Below are 14,380 nucleotides of genomic sequence, written 5' to 3'. Positions count from 1 at the left end.
ACAACTATGAATACATTTACAGTCAAAAGGGTTTCGAAACTCCATGCTGCAAAATTGCACTGGAAAATATATCACTCCGGGATAAGGAAAATGGTATGGTAGTGGGACATTTGACAGACTTCAGTACTTACTACATATATGATATATAGATGATCCAACCTAACATGAAAATGCAGTAACTGAAAACAAAATCTCCAGTTGAATTGAAGACTTTCAGATAAATTAGTTGTCTCAAACGCACATTTTGAAACAAAATCACGAAAAATGTCCCATTTGGGAGTGCATTTGAAAAAATGATAGTTTGACAACTTGAAAAAATCTACATTTTCCAACCACATGTAAGGGAGTGCATTTTTAAATAGACCCAAAAGTAAAGAGGAGACAAGCTGACAGAACCAACTGGCAGGTAACAAATCCGGAAATTGAACCAAGAAGGAAAGATGTGACCATCAGGTCACGATGAGCTGGAGATATTATTTGATTGACAGAATTGATGTATGTTTCATTTCGATAATTTTCTTTCTAGGTTAGATCGAGTTGCAATTTTCCTTGTATTGTAGCCTTTCCGTAGTTGGGCTTAGTTTTCCTTTTATTTCAAGCTTCAGTCAAGTATAAATTAATATTTCCCTATATTTTCCCTTAATATCGCTCTGAGGAGTTTATCGTCATTTCAAGTTGTGGCTTGAGTTTTCTTTCGATCAGAAGACGAAGAAGCTTTTGCTTTTGTTCGTGTTTTTCTTAGCTTCTGCTACATCACTTAGCGTTGATGTTGGACCATTGAGGCTCGAGGAATGCGGTTATTCCTTTCTTCACGGACTCAATGTCATCATGGGGTACACAAGTTTGAATTTCATTACTGTGAAAGGTATATCTCCTAATTTGATTTCAGTTTCAAGCTGAGAGAATGGATCCGGGTATAGGATCCTAGACTCACACAAGATTTAACCACGATTCTTCACTTTTTCTTGTTTCCTTATTAATCCAAAGACAAAACACTTGTCCACATTCCACCAACACAAACTTTCTGTTTCCATGATTAAAACCAGATACCATGGTAAGAGACGCAAATGGGTCAATTTACTGACTTTATACAAGGGTGTTGAGCTAGGCACAAGCTAAGGTGCTTCGAAAATCAAACAATAGAAATCAGTCACAATGCAAACATCTATTATCCATCGTCAGTAGCATTATAATGAATTCCCAAAAGTAAGGTATAGAATCTGAGGCAGCTCCCCCTAATTTTCAACATACAACCATATATGCCAAGCTCCCTGAGCTAGAAGAACCCATCATTTATTTACCATAATAAAGTTCATAAATACCAAACTAAGTTTCATCCGATAAATGCAAGCATCCAAAGCATTAAAACTAGACCCAAATTCAACACAACATGTATACGCACACACATATATATGTACCCTAAAATCAAACCAGCATTGGCCACTTACACATTTAGCCTCGCCAATTTCGATCGCAATTATATCAATAAAAGTCAGCATAACCAGGGTGATAATCGCTCTGATCGTCGCGCGCAGCCATGTCATTCTCAACTCTCTCAGTGATCTTCTCCTCCTCATACTTCAATCCCTCTTCCAACGCGAGCCCACCTAAAGCTCCAGCGACCGCGCCCACAGCCAATCCCGTCCCCACGCCCATTTTTGAGCTCCTGGGCTTCTGCTCATACTGCGAGTAGTCCACCGGGGCAGACGGCCCACTGGGCCCACCAGGCCCACTGTAACTCACGGGCCGATCGAAGAACGGCCTCGGCGGGAGGGGCGGTGGCGGCGCGTTAGAGTAATACCCGGAGTAGTACCCCGGATAGGCATCGGAATACGAGCTGTACTGATATGGAGGCGGCGGAGACGGAGAGGGCGCGGGGAGCGGCGACGTGTACGGCGAAGGCGGGTATCCCCTGTAGTCGCGCGGAGGAGGAATGACAGGGGCACTGGAGTAAAAATAGCTCGGTGGAGGGGCAATATGGTAATCTGGCGGCAGAGGGCGTTCACGAACGGCGAGCTTTACATGGATCTTGCCCTGGGGGCGACCCGATGGGCGGGTGAGCTCGAATTTTCGGATCCGGTTCTGGTCGTCTGGGCTTTCCAGGTTCTTGAGCGGGAGGCGGAGGGTGCCGACCAAGGGTTTGGGTGTCTCGGAGGGCTTGGAGTGGAAGATCTCGAGGGTGAGGACGGAGTCGTGTAGTTGGAGGGTGAGTGGGAGCGTGAACCGCTCGTTCCAGACGGGATGGGTCGAACCGGAGTCGTCGGACTTGGTGGCGAGCCGGCGGTCCGGGTCGACCCAGAAGACCGCGTAGGGCTTGAGCTCGCCGTTCTTCCAGTTCACGTTCTTCAGGTGCTTAGCGGAGACGATGGTGAGCTCCAGGTCCAGAGGCTTCGGTGGCGGAGGGCGAGACGAGGCCATGGCGGTCTGTGCTAACGTGCGCAGGAAGGGTGCGTAGGGTATAATATAATTGATCGAGAGAAGATAAAAGACGAAGCAGGCTGTTGGTTTAGGAGAAATAAAGGGCAAGTTGTTAGGTTCCAAATGACGGTCTTGCCCTTGATAGTGTAAGTAGATCGTACGGTCCACGTGACCCAAAGCATAATTCACCAAAGACTCAATTTGATACTCCAATTCTTTTTTTCCTTTGTTCAAATTGTATTGTAAAGTGATACACTGCCTTTAATAGATATGCGGACGAATCAATACGTTTCATATGATCCGATAAATAAAAGTGTTGTATAATTACACACCATATGATACAATGATGTAGATTCAGATCTCTCCGACACTTTATTGTTAAAGTTAACGATTTTTTTATGCACATATGCCAAATTCGACGATTTGCCACATAGAGTGCCCATTATCTACCCAAGAAAAATTGGGGTGATCATCTACAACTTTCTTTTTTTTTTGGTAGAAAAGTCAATACTATAGCATATGGCTTTATGCCATGAAACAAGTGTTTTACAACACACTATGCGTATTAGAAATAAAACTATATCTTTCTCTTTGGATAGATCAATATATATGTGCTGGTGAATTTTCTAATATTATAAATAAAATATAATGGCCAAATGGTCATAACAAATGCCATCAAACTTGACAATTATCATATGCAATAAAATTAAGAAATTAATGGCATGTAAAAAAACGGTAATCAACAATCAATGGCTTGTAAGAGTTGTAAAAGCTGAGTTACAACTGATTTTCTTTCATAAAAAACTCATAAATATAAATTAATATCAAATAATAAAAATATTTAAAGTTGGGCAGAAAAAGAAATCACCTTCGTAACACACACACAACACTAGGTACTAATTCAACATCCTTGAGTTCCATAGACACTGCTAAGTAGCCTCCAGAAGGGTAATCCCACCCTTGCCCTTCAAGTTTCGCAAGCGCAACCCGCTTAGTGGTTTTTCTGTAGAGCTTCTTTGGTAAAGGGATCGCAGCGCTGCCTACTAGAACCATGCCGGTGGAGGTTTCCGGGTCTCCGCTGCGAACCCGAACCACGTCCAAGACCATCTCGTACGTTTTGTGCCTGCTCAACGGGATGCACTCCTTACTGTTCCAAACCGGGTCGGGCAAGCCTTCGCTTTCCGCCGTCAAGAACTCTTCCCCGGGCTTTATGTGGTATATAACCCGATAAACCCGGTTGTAACATGCAGCAGAAGGATTGGTAAAAGGGTCGTCGATGCCCGTGGCGTGGTGGATTGTGACACAACAAACGATGTCGTGTACTAAGAATCTTCTGTTATGATATTCACTTAATGCAGCAGCATGTCTCAACAACGCCCCAACCGTTGCTTGATAATCATCATCTTCGGCCTCCTCTGTATTCCCTGATTTTCTCTTTCGGGGTGCGGCCGTAGGCAGACAGAAAAAGACAGCCATGGAAGTTAATTCGAAAACACAAAAATATACGAGAAAATATTGATCGATATAATCCCCTTCTACACAAGAAATCGCTCAGAAAGTTACTGCTTGTGGCCTCTGGCTCAATCTCAGGCACAATGTTAGGAGTCTTTATATATTTGTCGGAGAGCACGTAGAAGGAATTAGGGTTTTGATTTGCATACTTTAATATATATATATATATAGAGAGAGAGAGAGAGATGCAATTATTATTATGTTTTATTTTGTGTTTTCTGATTAAACAAAATCGTGTTACAATTTTCTTGACGGTTAAGTTACTATATTGTTTATGTTGTAATTCTTTTAAATCATAATATTATTATAACAAATTATAATTACATGAAAATTTTGCAAAGAAAAAAATTAGAAAAATACTAGATCTATACATGTTTTTTGTAACTTACTTACACGAGACAGTAGTTCATTGAAAAGTGTTAAATTATATTTTAATGACTAATATGACTCTGTTCATATATATGTTGACATATGTAGCAATAGTGTTACTCGTTAGTTTAAAAGTGCGTTTATCATTGCAATTTCGCATATCAAACATGCGATATTAAACCAAATCATATAAATATATATCATTTGAGAATGCTTTTTTTTAAAAAAAAAAAAAAAAAATTATGATTTGAAAATGTAAAAAAATATATGTTTTTAAATTGGAGACAAGATGATGTGTTTTTAAAAATGCGTAATTTTAATTAAAAAAAGGAATGTTTTTAAATGCTAAATTGCGTTTAAAAAAAATTATATTTTCAAATTGCAAATTTCTAAATTATACGTTTTGAATCATTATTTTTAAATCGCACGTTTTGAAATCATAATAACAAACGGACTCAAAGAGTACTCCCAATAGCTTATGCATTTTATCTTTTTAATTAAAATGGCCAAACAAATAAGTAAAATCCCCCTCCATCCAATTAGCTTTGGCAAACGATTAGAAAAAACTGTTAACTCCTTATAGGGCGGGACAGTTAGTGGTTTTAGAGGTAGGAAAAAGCGGTTAATAGCCACTAATCGCTTACCCTGTATATAATAATATAAATATATATTTTATATTTTATATTAAAAATATGACATTAAAACTACGTCGTTTTGGTGCTAAACACCAAAACAGTGTCGTTTTAAATACGAGTTAGTAATAAGGTTTAATTATATTCATTGTTTTTTAAAACACTTTGACCCAAAACTATTTAAATAAGCACAAAAAATAGGCACAATGAAGGTCCAAAATACTTCAAAAAGCCCAAAAGCCCATATAAAGAAATAACGATTATAAAATCGTCGGTTATTAATTTGAATAACCACTAACCGCCGAGTATAAAATAACAGCTAATCGTCTTAGGTGGTTGCGGTTAGCGGTTTTAGCCAATAACCACTAACCGCAACCACTTGTAAACCCCTACACTGGGTCATGACCATCTTCAATTGGAGATCATGCTCCATCTCCAAGCTCACATCTTCTTCTTCCACTCCTTCACCTAAGCTCTACGCCGGTGAGCAATTTTCCATCGATGGACATTGGGGACGAGATGCATGAAGGTTTTGTTGCTAGCTACTAGAATTTTTGGTGTTAATTTTGTTTAGATGCTATTTGTAAGCCAATTTTGGTGTTAATTGGGGATGAGAAATGCTATACTTTCTAAATTTTTTCTTTAAAAAATTAGTTTATAAATAATGTGTCAACATTTCATGAGTTGGTAACACATTTTTCAAAATAATATATATTACGTTATTTAAAAATTAACTTAAAAAAAATAAAAATTGAGTAGTATAACAATTATCTATCTTTCAAATGCCGCATAATGTTGTTTGAGTGCTAGTTATTTTGGTTAGTTGCTGCTGGCATATGGGTGTTTCATTGGTGTTTTTGGTGGGAATGGTTCTTAACCAAAATAAATAATTTTTTTTTGGGTTAATAATTTTTTTTGGTACTTGGGTTTTAATGTTTTTATTTTTTTTGTCTAGATTTTTAAAAAGACAAATCTTGTACTTCAGATTTTGGAAAAGACCAAATCACCACTTCCGTTAGTTTTTGTCCATCTCTTTAGCCTTGGTGGTGGTTCTGCCATCCCTAAAGGCGCCGCAGAGGGTGGTCAAAGCCACCCCATTGCCTACAGGAGGGGCCGAGCTACCCCCAAGGGCCTTGAGGGTGGTTTCGGCCACCATTTTTTAGCCATTGGCCACCCCCAGACTGGTTCAGCCACCCCTAATGTCAAACTAGGGGTGGCTTGGGATGGATGAAAATTAACAGAGGTTGTGATTCGGTCTTTTCTAAAATCTAAGGTATTAGGATTTATTTTTTGTTTTAAACTTAAGGAGAAAAAAAATAAAAGCATTAAAACTTACCTACAAAAAAAGTTATTAATTTTTTTTTAGAATTATTTTTTAAAAATATAATTGAGTACCATTTTGCTTTCATAAACCGTTGGGACACTCTAATTAGACGACTTTTCTTTTTGCTTTCTAGATCGAACCAAGTCCACGGGACCACGAGAACAAACATCGGTATTTATTTAAATTTGCAAGGGTAAAATAGTCATATTTGTAGAAAAAGCGACCGTACTCAACGTCATTTACTTTCTTGAACGGAACAACCAACTAAACAAGCCCATAGCGGCATCGGCATGTGCAAATTTGTTTGCACAGCCAAAATCTGAGATACTCTCTCTCTCCGTGGGCTGCTGGATCTCCTCTTCTCCCTCCATGCCTCAACGCATTTTCCCGAGAAAATAAGGCCTCTTTCAACAAATTTCCCGAGAAAATATGTCGGACGCTTTGATCAACGGGCTGGCGGGAGCCGGTGGGGGGATCATAGCACAGCTCATCACCTATCCTCTTCAAACCGTATGATCTTTCCTGTTTCATCTATTTTTTCCCGTATGCGTTTACTTCGTTTTGCTTTTTCTTGGGGGTTAGTTTTGTGATTTTGTTGCGTGGATCTGTAGGTGAATACGCGTCAACAAACAGAGCGTGATCTGAAGAAGGAGAAGAGGAAGCATGGAACCATTAAACAAATGTGTCAGGTCTCTCTCTCTCGCTCTGTGGTTCTTAAAATAATAATTTAGTGCAATCTTTATATTTTCTCTTTGTTTATATTCCCTTTGATAGCTGAGAAAATGAACTTTTACTACTTTTTCTCGGTGACCAAACGGAACTTTTTTTTTTTTTTGAATTTATTTTTATTTTGTAATTGGAAAAATATGTAGGTGGTAAAACAAGAGGGATGGGGACGATTGTACGGAGGGTTAGCACCGTCACTAGCGGGCACAGCTGCGTCTCAGGTGAGCGGATTTGGTTATTAATTGCCTTTTGTTGCTATTGCTTCATTGTAATGTTATTGTAACTCTATATTTTTTTCAAAGAGATCATTTTCAACCTTGCAAATTGAGTTGGTTATGTTATACAAGTTATTAGGCACCGCGCACAGATGTTTGTCAGGTTACCTCAACAAAACTGTGCTTATATGATGTAAATTTGTTTGGACTAGCGTGTATTTTGATTTTCAAAGCATATGGCACGTGGTCCCATGGACTCTGGAAAATGTGCCATCATTTTGTTCGTTTTATGTGACATGTTATCTGCACCGGCCTCGGTTTTTTTAGGTTGTCCTGTCTGCCTAAAAAATTGTCCATTACAATCATAAACTTGTAACTTTGAAAATGGAAATTCTAGAAATTTAGGATGTCACTTAATTTTGTTTCTTTATGAGTAACCGAATTTCATTATAAGCTAAAGGGTGCACCCAAGTACAAATGACATATACAAGAAAAACACGTAACCGGTAAAAGAAAACGGATAAAAAAGTTATAAAAACTGGAATTAAACAATCATAGGCAATCATCCAATAAAAAAGAGAATTAAAAAGTAGGCCTTTAACCCCGCTACTATCCTCTCTTTATCTTAAAAGCTTTGGTCTTTTTTTTTTTTCTTTTTTCTCTCCAAATATACCACATCAAGCAGAGCGGAATTATCTTCGTGACAGCTTCACTTTGAAGGCTACTAAACTTTCCTCTCCGACAAATGAAGAGATATCTCACTCGACAAGCATGACCAATGTAAACCAATCATGCCGAAGATAGTTCCATAAGTCACTAGCCATCTTGCAATGGAGTAAGAGGTGGTCAATAGATTTTCCACTCTTCTTACTCAAGCAATACCAATCTACCACAATGATTTTTCACATCTTTAAGTTATCCAAAGTGAGGATCTTATCTAAAACGACTGACCAAGCAAAGGATGTCACTTAATGCTAAGCTCAAGCATATGAAATGTCTCTTAATTTTTTTATTTTTATTTTTATAAGTAACCGAATTTCATTAAAAATAAAACGCGAACCCAAGTACACATAATGTATATAATATAAGAGAAACGCATAACCGGAAAAAGATTAAAAAAAAAAAAAGTAATGAAAACTAAAAATATGAAGACAATCATAGGCAGTCATCCAATGAAAAAGGTAGTTAAGAAGAAGGCCTTTAACCATGCCATTGTCCTCTCTCTGTCTTCAAAACTTTAGTCATTTTTCTCTCTCCAAATATACCACATCAAGTAGAATGGAATCATCTTTTAGACAACTTCACTTTGAAGGCTACCAAACTTCTCCCTGCAATAAGCGAAGAGATCTCTCACTCGATCGATATGACCAATGTTAAACCAATCAAGCTGAAGATAATTTCATAAGGCACTAGCAGTCTCATAATGGAGTAAGAGGTGGTCAACGGACTCCCCACTCTTTTTACACAAGCAATACCAATCTATTACAATGATATGCCGCATCCTTAAGTTATCTAAGTAAGGATCTTATCTAAAGCGGCCAACCAAGCGAAGGGATGTCACTTAATGCTAAGCTCAAGCATGTGAAATGTCGGTTTTAGGTTTAATTAGTAGGTATCAGTTGCTTCCTGAACACTTGGGATCAAATTTTAATGGATTGGAGAAGATTATCTCCAGTTGTATAGACTATGTGCCCGGTGGATCTCCAAACTTCATATCATAGTCGTTATGTTGTCTTCTAATGACTATAAGGGAGAGACAGCTCCTTTTTTAGGTCAATTGTGGAACTCTTTTTGAAGATGAGCCATATATTTTTTTTCTTCTTTTCTTGTGTCTTGAATTGCTCACTAAACTTCTCTAGTACCACATGATGCAGACAGTGGCAGAGCCAGAACTTCATCTTTAAGGGGGTGGAGGATGGACTAAATATTATAAATAATTAAATATTTTTTATTTGTTTCATATATTATGTATTTTATCAGATTTTGGTGGTGTTATGGATTTTTTTTTATAAAAAAAATAGGTGTTATAAGGTTTTTCATTTTTTTTTTTTGGTGGGGGAGCTAAGAGGAGACTTTTTTCAAATTTTTGGGGTACCAGGAAGATTTTTTCGGACTTTTTTGGGGGATATTTTTAAATTTTTGGGGAGCTTGAGAGGTTTAAAAGAGGTTGTGTATTAACTTACATTCCATGAATCTGCATCTTTAGTTTATTTAGATTTCTGGTTTCTTATATACTTGCAATTTTATGGTACAGGGTGTTTACTATTATTTCTATCAAATATTCAGGAACAAGGCTGAAGCTGCTTCGCTTGAACGTATGAAAATAGGGATTGGTGATGGATCGGTTGGAATGTTGTCATCACTTCTGGTGGCTGCTTTATCAGGGTGATCTATTTTGTTTATGGAGTTCCAATATCATAAATTCCTTTTTTTTTTTTTTTTTTTCCGGACCTATTCACAAATTATGTGGGTGATTGACTTTGGTTATACAATTTAGGGCTGAACAATCATTGTTTCTTACTATTCCCCCAAGAATAGCTGTAAATCCCTAGGTGCCTCAAATTTAATTGTGCATAGTAGTTGCTGCTTTGTCTTCTTCCCTTTGATTATTTCTTTTGAATTCATGTAATTTTCTGCTCAAAAGCTGTTTGAAAATTTCCTTTTTGTAGGTGTCTGAATGTGCTTTTGACAAACCCTATATGGGTAGTTGTTACACGAATGCAGGTAAAAAACAAATTGACATAACCCTCAAGTTTCTTTCATGTTAAAATGTGAGACACAAAATTTTGATTTCCACATATGCTGCTGTTGCTCTTTTCTTGTATTATTTTTTATGATTTACTTTGGCAAAAACTTACATTGGAAATATTATTGGAACCTCAGCTGATTAAATTTTTCTATGCCGACTTTCTTATCAGTTCTCAAGACCTACGGAATCATAGTCTTGATAGTGTTCCAAGTAGCAGAAGTTGGGAAGCCAACCTATTCGTTCTGTTTAGATCATAATATCTGTTTCCTTGGACAACGTTATGTTGTACTGATGGTCAAAACTCATATAGTGTAACACTCCAGAAAGTTGGTTGCACATTGGAAAGATGAATTGCCCCATTGAGTGGGTAGATTATAAAGATGTTCATAAGTATTAAGTCTCACATTGGTTTCTTGCCAGGAAAGACTGGGCTTCATAAGTGATTCTAGGGAACTTCAAGTGCAACTTGACTAATCTTTTTAGAGTGGTAATGCATATGTGATTAGCACTTTTCTTGAGTTGTGACAAATGGTATTAGAGCAACCTAGTAACACCATGAGACGATGAGGCATTGCATGGTGTGGGCTCTGACAAGGATGTCAGGAATTTGAGTGGAAGATATTGTAACACTCTAGATGAATTGCCTACATTAATGGGTAGCTTTTAAAATTGCTTATGGGTGCTAAGTCCCATATTGGTTCCTTGGTGAGATTGAGCTTTATAAGTGATTTTAAGGAACTCCAATTGTAACTTAACTAGTTCTTTTGGAGTGATATCGCATATGTGGTTGGCACTTTCTATGGGTTGTGACAAGGGAAGCTGTCATGAATTTTGCAAGCTAGGGTGAAACTTTGTAATTCTGCAAAGCTTTGTCTGATAGCTAAAAAGTACTCCAATTAAAATGCATTATACTAGTTAAAAAGTATCTCTTAATTCCTGTTTTTAACTATATATCTTCATGGTTTTTATATTCTTTCAAGATTCTAAAATACCCTATAATGTTAGAACCCATGCTCTTCTTTCAAAATTTTGATAGTTTATGATATGCATTTTTTTTATAATGTAAATAACTAATTTTATCATGAATTCTCTTCTCTGTGTTTGAAACTAAATTGAATAAATGGAAACATAATCCCCCCCTCCCCCTCTTTACCAATTATTACTTTAGTGAGTCCAAGAGTTTCGTCCTTTTTTATTTTTATTTTTTTTATTTTTAATTTTATTATTATTATTATTTTTTTTTTAATTTTATCACTTAACGAAGTTTTCCATACAGACACATTCAAAAATCTCAAAGAAGTCCCACCCTGGTCAGACACTGTCCGTAACTCCAGATGAAACAATTCCTGCTGCAAGTGAGCTTCCTCCCTATGGAACTAGTCATGCGGTATGTACAATAATTTTTTTTTAGAGTTTTCCCCCTTTTTAGGGATTCGATGACATTAAAGCTTATAAGGTTACTCCTCCTGTTGGTTTCAAACTTCTATACAAGATGTATGAAAGCATTCGTGATTGCATCATATTTCACCTAAATGGATCATAATTATCCTCTGGTGGAGGATATGCTATAAGGACATGACAGTAATTCGGATATATTTCACATTTCTGGTGGACTGATAGATTGAATTTGTTATCATTGTTGCTGTTGTCCAATAGATCTGATGCAGATTTGTTAGCCAATTAGCCAATTGATTGTTGAAGGCAGAAATAGAAATGAAAGAGAACACTTGACATTTACAAACATAGAATTTCAAGTGCCAATACTGATTAATGAGAAATGTTTCACACTCCCACTTCACACTTTTTGATGATGTTGTGAAAATCACCATTCAAAAAAAAAATAATAATAATAATAATTCATCTAAAATCCAATAGTGATTTTCACTATTACATCAATGAGTGTGCATTTGTAACTGTGGGAGCGAAAATGTGTGTAGCATTTCTCCTGATTAATTGCGGCTCAGAGTATTAAAAGTAGTTCGTATTAGGGAGTGAAGAAAACGAGGAGAAAAGGAATAGCAAATTGATTAATGAGGAGAAAAGTAGTGCTGTGAGCATTCTTTTTTTCATCTGCTGGGTTCTGGCGTTTGCATCTATAGCTTGCATTATGTCTATGTACGCATAAAATTTGACTGGGAGGCATAATTGTTTTGCTGTTGACTTCTCTATTGACTTTAGTTTTGCAATGCAGATGACGTGGGCTTTAATGCTTTTTTCTAATTTTTAATCTAATGAGGAACATTTACAGATTCAAGAAGTCTTTGATGAAGCTGGAGTTCGGGGTTTCTGGAAAGGTGTATTCCCGACATTGATCATGGTACGTGAGAAGTGGCTCTTATTTGTGCTAAGGGACATCACTGATTCTTCCTGCTATTGATCGCAGGTTAGCAATCCTTCCATGCAGTTCATGCTGTACGAAACTATGTTGAAGAGGCTGAAGAAAAAACGTGCCTTAAGTAAGAAGGGCAACAATGGAGTGACTGCTTTAGAGGTTTGGATTCAGCACTTCCATGCTCCCATTTTGCTTCCCATCCCTTAAAATGTTAGGTTTTTTAGCTGACAGATTGCCTGATTTTGGTAGATATTTCTTCTTGGTGCTTTGGCGAAACTTGGAGCTACTGTTGTGACGTATCCTCTTTTAGTTGTTAAGGTATATGAATCAGCTTCTAGAAATGACTGCTTATGAAGCAGTGTTGACTTAACTCATAACTTGAATGGATTGCAATTAAACTCACAAATCTTGTTTTGGACTGCTCTTTGCCAACATCAACCCTGTGAAGTTGATTGCAATGTCTGAAATTCCGGACTTAATTTTAATAACTAAAGCTTAAGTGGCTATGTTAGTTCCTCAAGCATTTTCTCCTGCCCTGTTTTTGAATTTTAGCAACTTGTTGGTTTTGGGCCTTTGGCTAGCTGATACAAGTTTTATCAGTAAGCAAGAGGGAACAAAAGTTTGTCCTGGAAACAAGGGGAAAACTTGCCAATAATATAGGTCATTCAGCAGATATCTCGGCAGAGATTTAGCTTATGATGGGTAGAACTGGAAAGAGAAAATGTTACTCTAATGCATTTGGTGGCGAAATTGAATATGAAGGAGGAGTACTAACCTTGTTTTAGTTGAAATAACCTTGTAAGCATATATATATATATTGAAAGATGCGCTTTCAAAATAGGCTGATCTATTCAAATTTTCACTAATTTGTTGGTGTAACTTATATTGGTTTTTCTTATTAATACTCTTCCATTGCAGTCACGACTTCAAGCAAAACAGGTTTCTACTGGAGATAAAAGGCATCATTATAAAGGTTCGAATTGTTTCGGTGATTCTTACTTGCACCATTTATTCTGAAAATATCAATTCCTATCGTTGTAAGTCTTATCTGCAGCATGATCCTGTGTATGATAGACACAAAAGAATATGTAGCCCATTATTGGTTGGGTTTTCCTTGAAATATTAGCTCTTCTAAGAAATTTCTGCATCGAACCATAATCATGTTCAAGAGGCTTTGTTCGCCAAAATTTTTGTTTTCCGTCTTTTGTTCTCTTCGCAAAACAAAAGCATTAACAAACAATTTAAACACAAAACAATACCAAAAACACAAAATACAATTTTCACTGTTATATTACATTAGAACACTTTTTTCAAACCAAAAACAAAAAACACTCTCAAAATACATTAACAAAAGCTAATTCCTCATGTTTGTCAGATATTTTGTTCTTGCCCAGGTTGTAATGTTGCATATCTTTCATTACTTCGATTCAGGAACATTGGATGCAATCCTAAAGATGATCCGCTATGAAGGGTTCAATGGCTTTTACAAAGGGATGAGTACAAAAATTGTGCAAAGCGTCCTTGCTGCTGCTGTTCTATTCATGATTAAGGAAGAACTTGTGAGGGGTGCTCGGTTATTGCTTTCTAAGGATGCTATTAACGCAGTGAAATCAAAGCCTCCATGATTCCTCCTCTCGATATTTTTTTTCCCTCTCACTATCTTTGTGGTGTGTCATTTGGATAAATGTTTATGAGTGCATTATAGCATCCATATCATTATGATTATGGTCCTATTATATTCGTTAGACTTACTAGACGTTAGACGTTAGACTTTAGACGTTGAAATGCCTCTGATTTCTTCATGCAATATCATTATCCCGTTTGTAAGAACAAATGGAATCAGAAATTTAATAATATATATTAGAGTTTGATATTTATTTCTATTCCTGACACCTTAATTGTTTCTTTTAAATTAATTTATTGCACTCTTTCAACTAAAAACCTAATTTTTATTAGGTGATTAAGAAGTCGGAGGTATTTTATATTTGGACACCGCACTCTTCATCAATTGTTTGAGCCTTGTCCTCTCAAACAAAAATTATAGGGTTGGCCTATTTCTCGTTTTTGTGCCAACACGATATTATAGGATGCGAACAATCCATA

General features: G+C 36.8%; 2 protein-coding genes across 2 annotated transcripts; one reads left to right on the top strand and one right to left on the bottom strand.

The window, feature by feature from the left end:
- Window positions 1-1,272: 1,272 nt before the first annotated feature.
- LOC132186666 (leucine-rich repeat extensin-like protein 3) lies at window positions 1,273-2,500 on the bottom strand. The gene has a single exon (XM_059600659.1). The coding sequence runs from the start codon at window positions 2,416-2,418 to the stop codon at window positions 1,483-1,485; it is 936 nt and encodes a 311-aa protein (XP_059456642.1). The 5' UTR covers window positions 2,419-2,500; the 3' UTR covers window positions 1,273-1,482.
- Window positions 2,501-6,530: 4,030 nt separating this feature from the next.
- On the top strand, window positions 6,531-14,160 carry LOC132188162 (peroxisomal nicotinamide adenine dinucleotide carrier). The gene is made up of 11 exons (XM_059602563.1): window positions 6,531-6,765; window positions 6,867-6,944; window positions 7,128-7,202; window positions 9,451-9,581; window positions 9,866-9,920; window positions 11,222-11,332; window positions 12,194-12,262; window positions 12,329-12,436; window positions 12,527-12,595; window positions 13,196-13,250; window positions 13,709-14,160. Exons 1-11 carry the CDS (start codon window positions 6,685-6,687, stop codon window positions 13,900-13,902), a joined length of 1,026 nt encoding a protein of 341 aa, XP_059458546.1. The 5' UTR covers window positions 6,531-6,684; the 3' UTR covers window positions 13,903-14,160.
- The last annotated feature ends 220 nt before the right edge of the window (window positions 14,161-14,380 follow it).

The sequence above is a fragment of the Corylus avellana genome, chromosome ca7 (assembly GCF_901000735.1).
Source record: "Corylus avellana chromosome ca7, CavTom2PMs-1.0".
NCBI lineage: Eukaryota > Viridiplantae > Streptophyta > Magnoliopsida > Fagales > Betulaceae > Corylus > Corylus avellana.
The sequence above is the reverse complement of the archived record's forward strand: the minus strand, read 5'-3'. Positions and strand labels throughout refer to the sequence as shown.

Coding starts and splice junctions, on each gene's coding strand:
- LOC132188162 (XM_059602563.1), top strand. CDS start 6,685: ATGTCGGACGCTTTGATCAACGGGCTGGCGGGAGCCGGTGGGGGGATC. Junction 6,766..6,866: donor TCACCTATCCTCTTCAAACC/GTATGATCTTTC, acceptor GTGGATCTGTAG/GTGAATACGCGTCAACAAAC. Junction 13,251..13,708: donor TAAAAGGCATCATTATAAAG/GTTCGAATTGTT, acceptor ACTTCGATTCAG/GAACATTGGATGCAATCCTA.
- LOC132186666 (XM_059600659.1), bottom strand. CDS start 2,418: ATGGCCTCGTCTCGCCCTCCGCCACCGAAGCCTCTGGACCTGGAGCTC.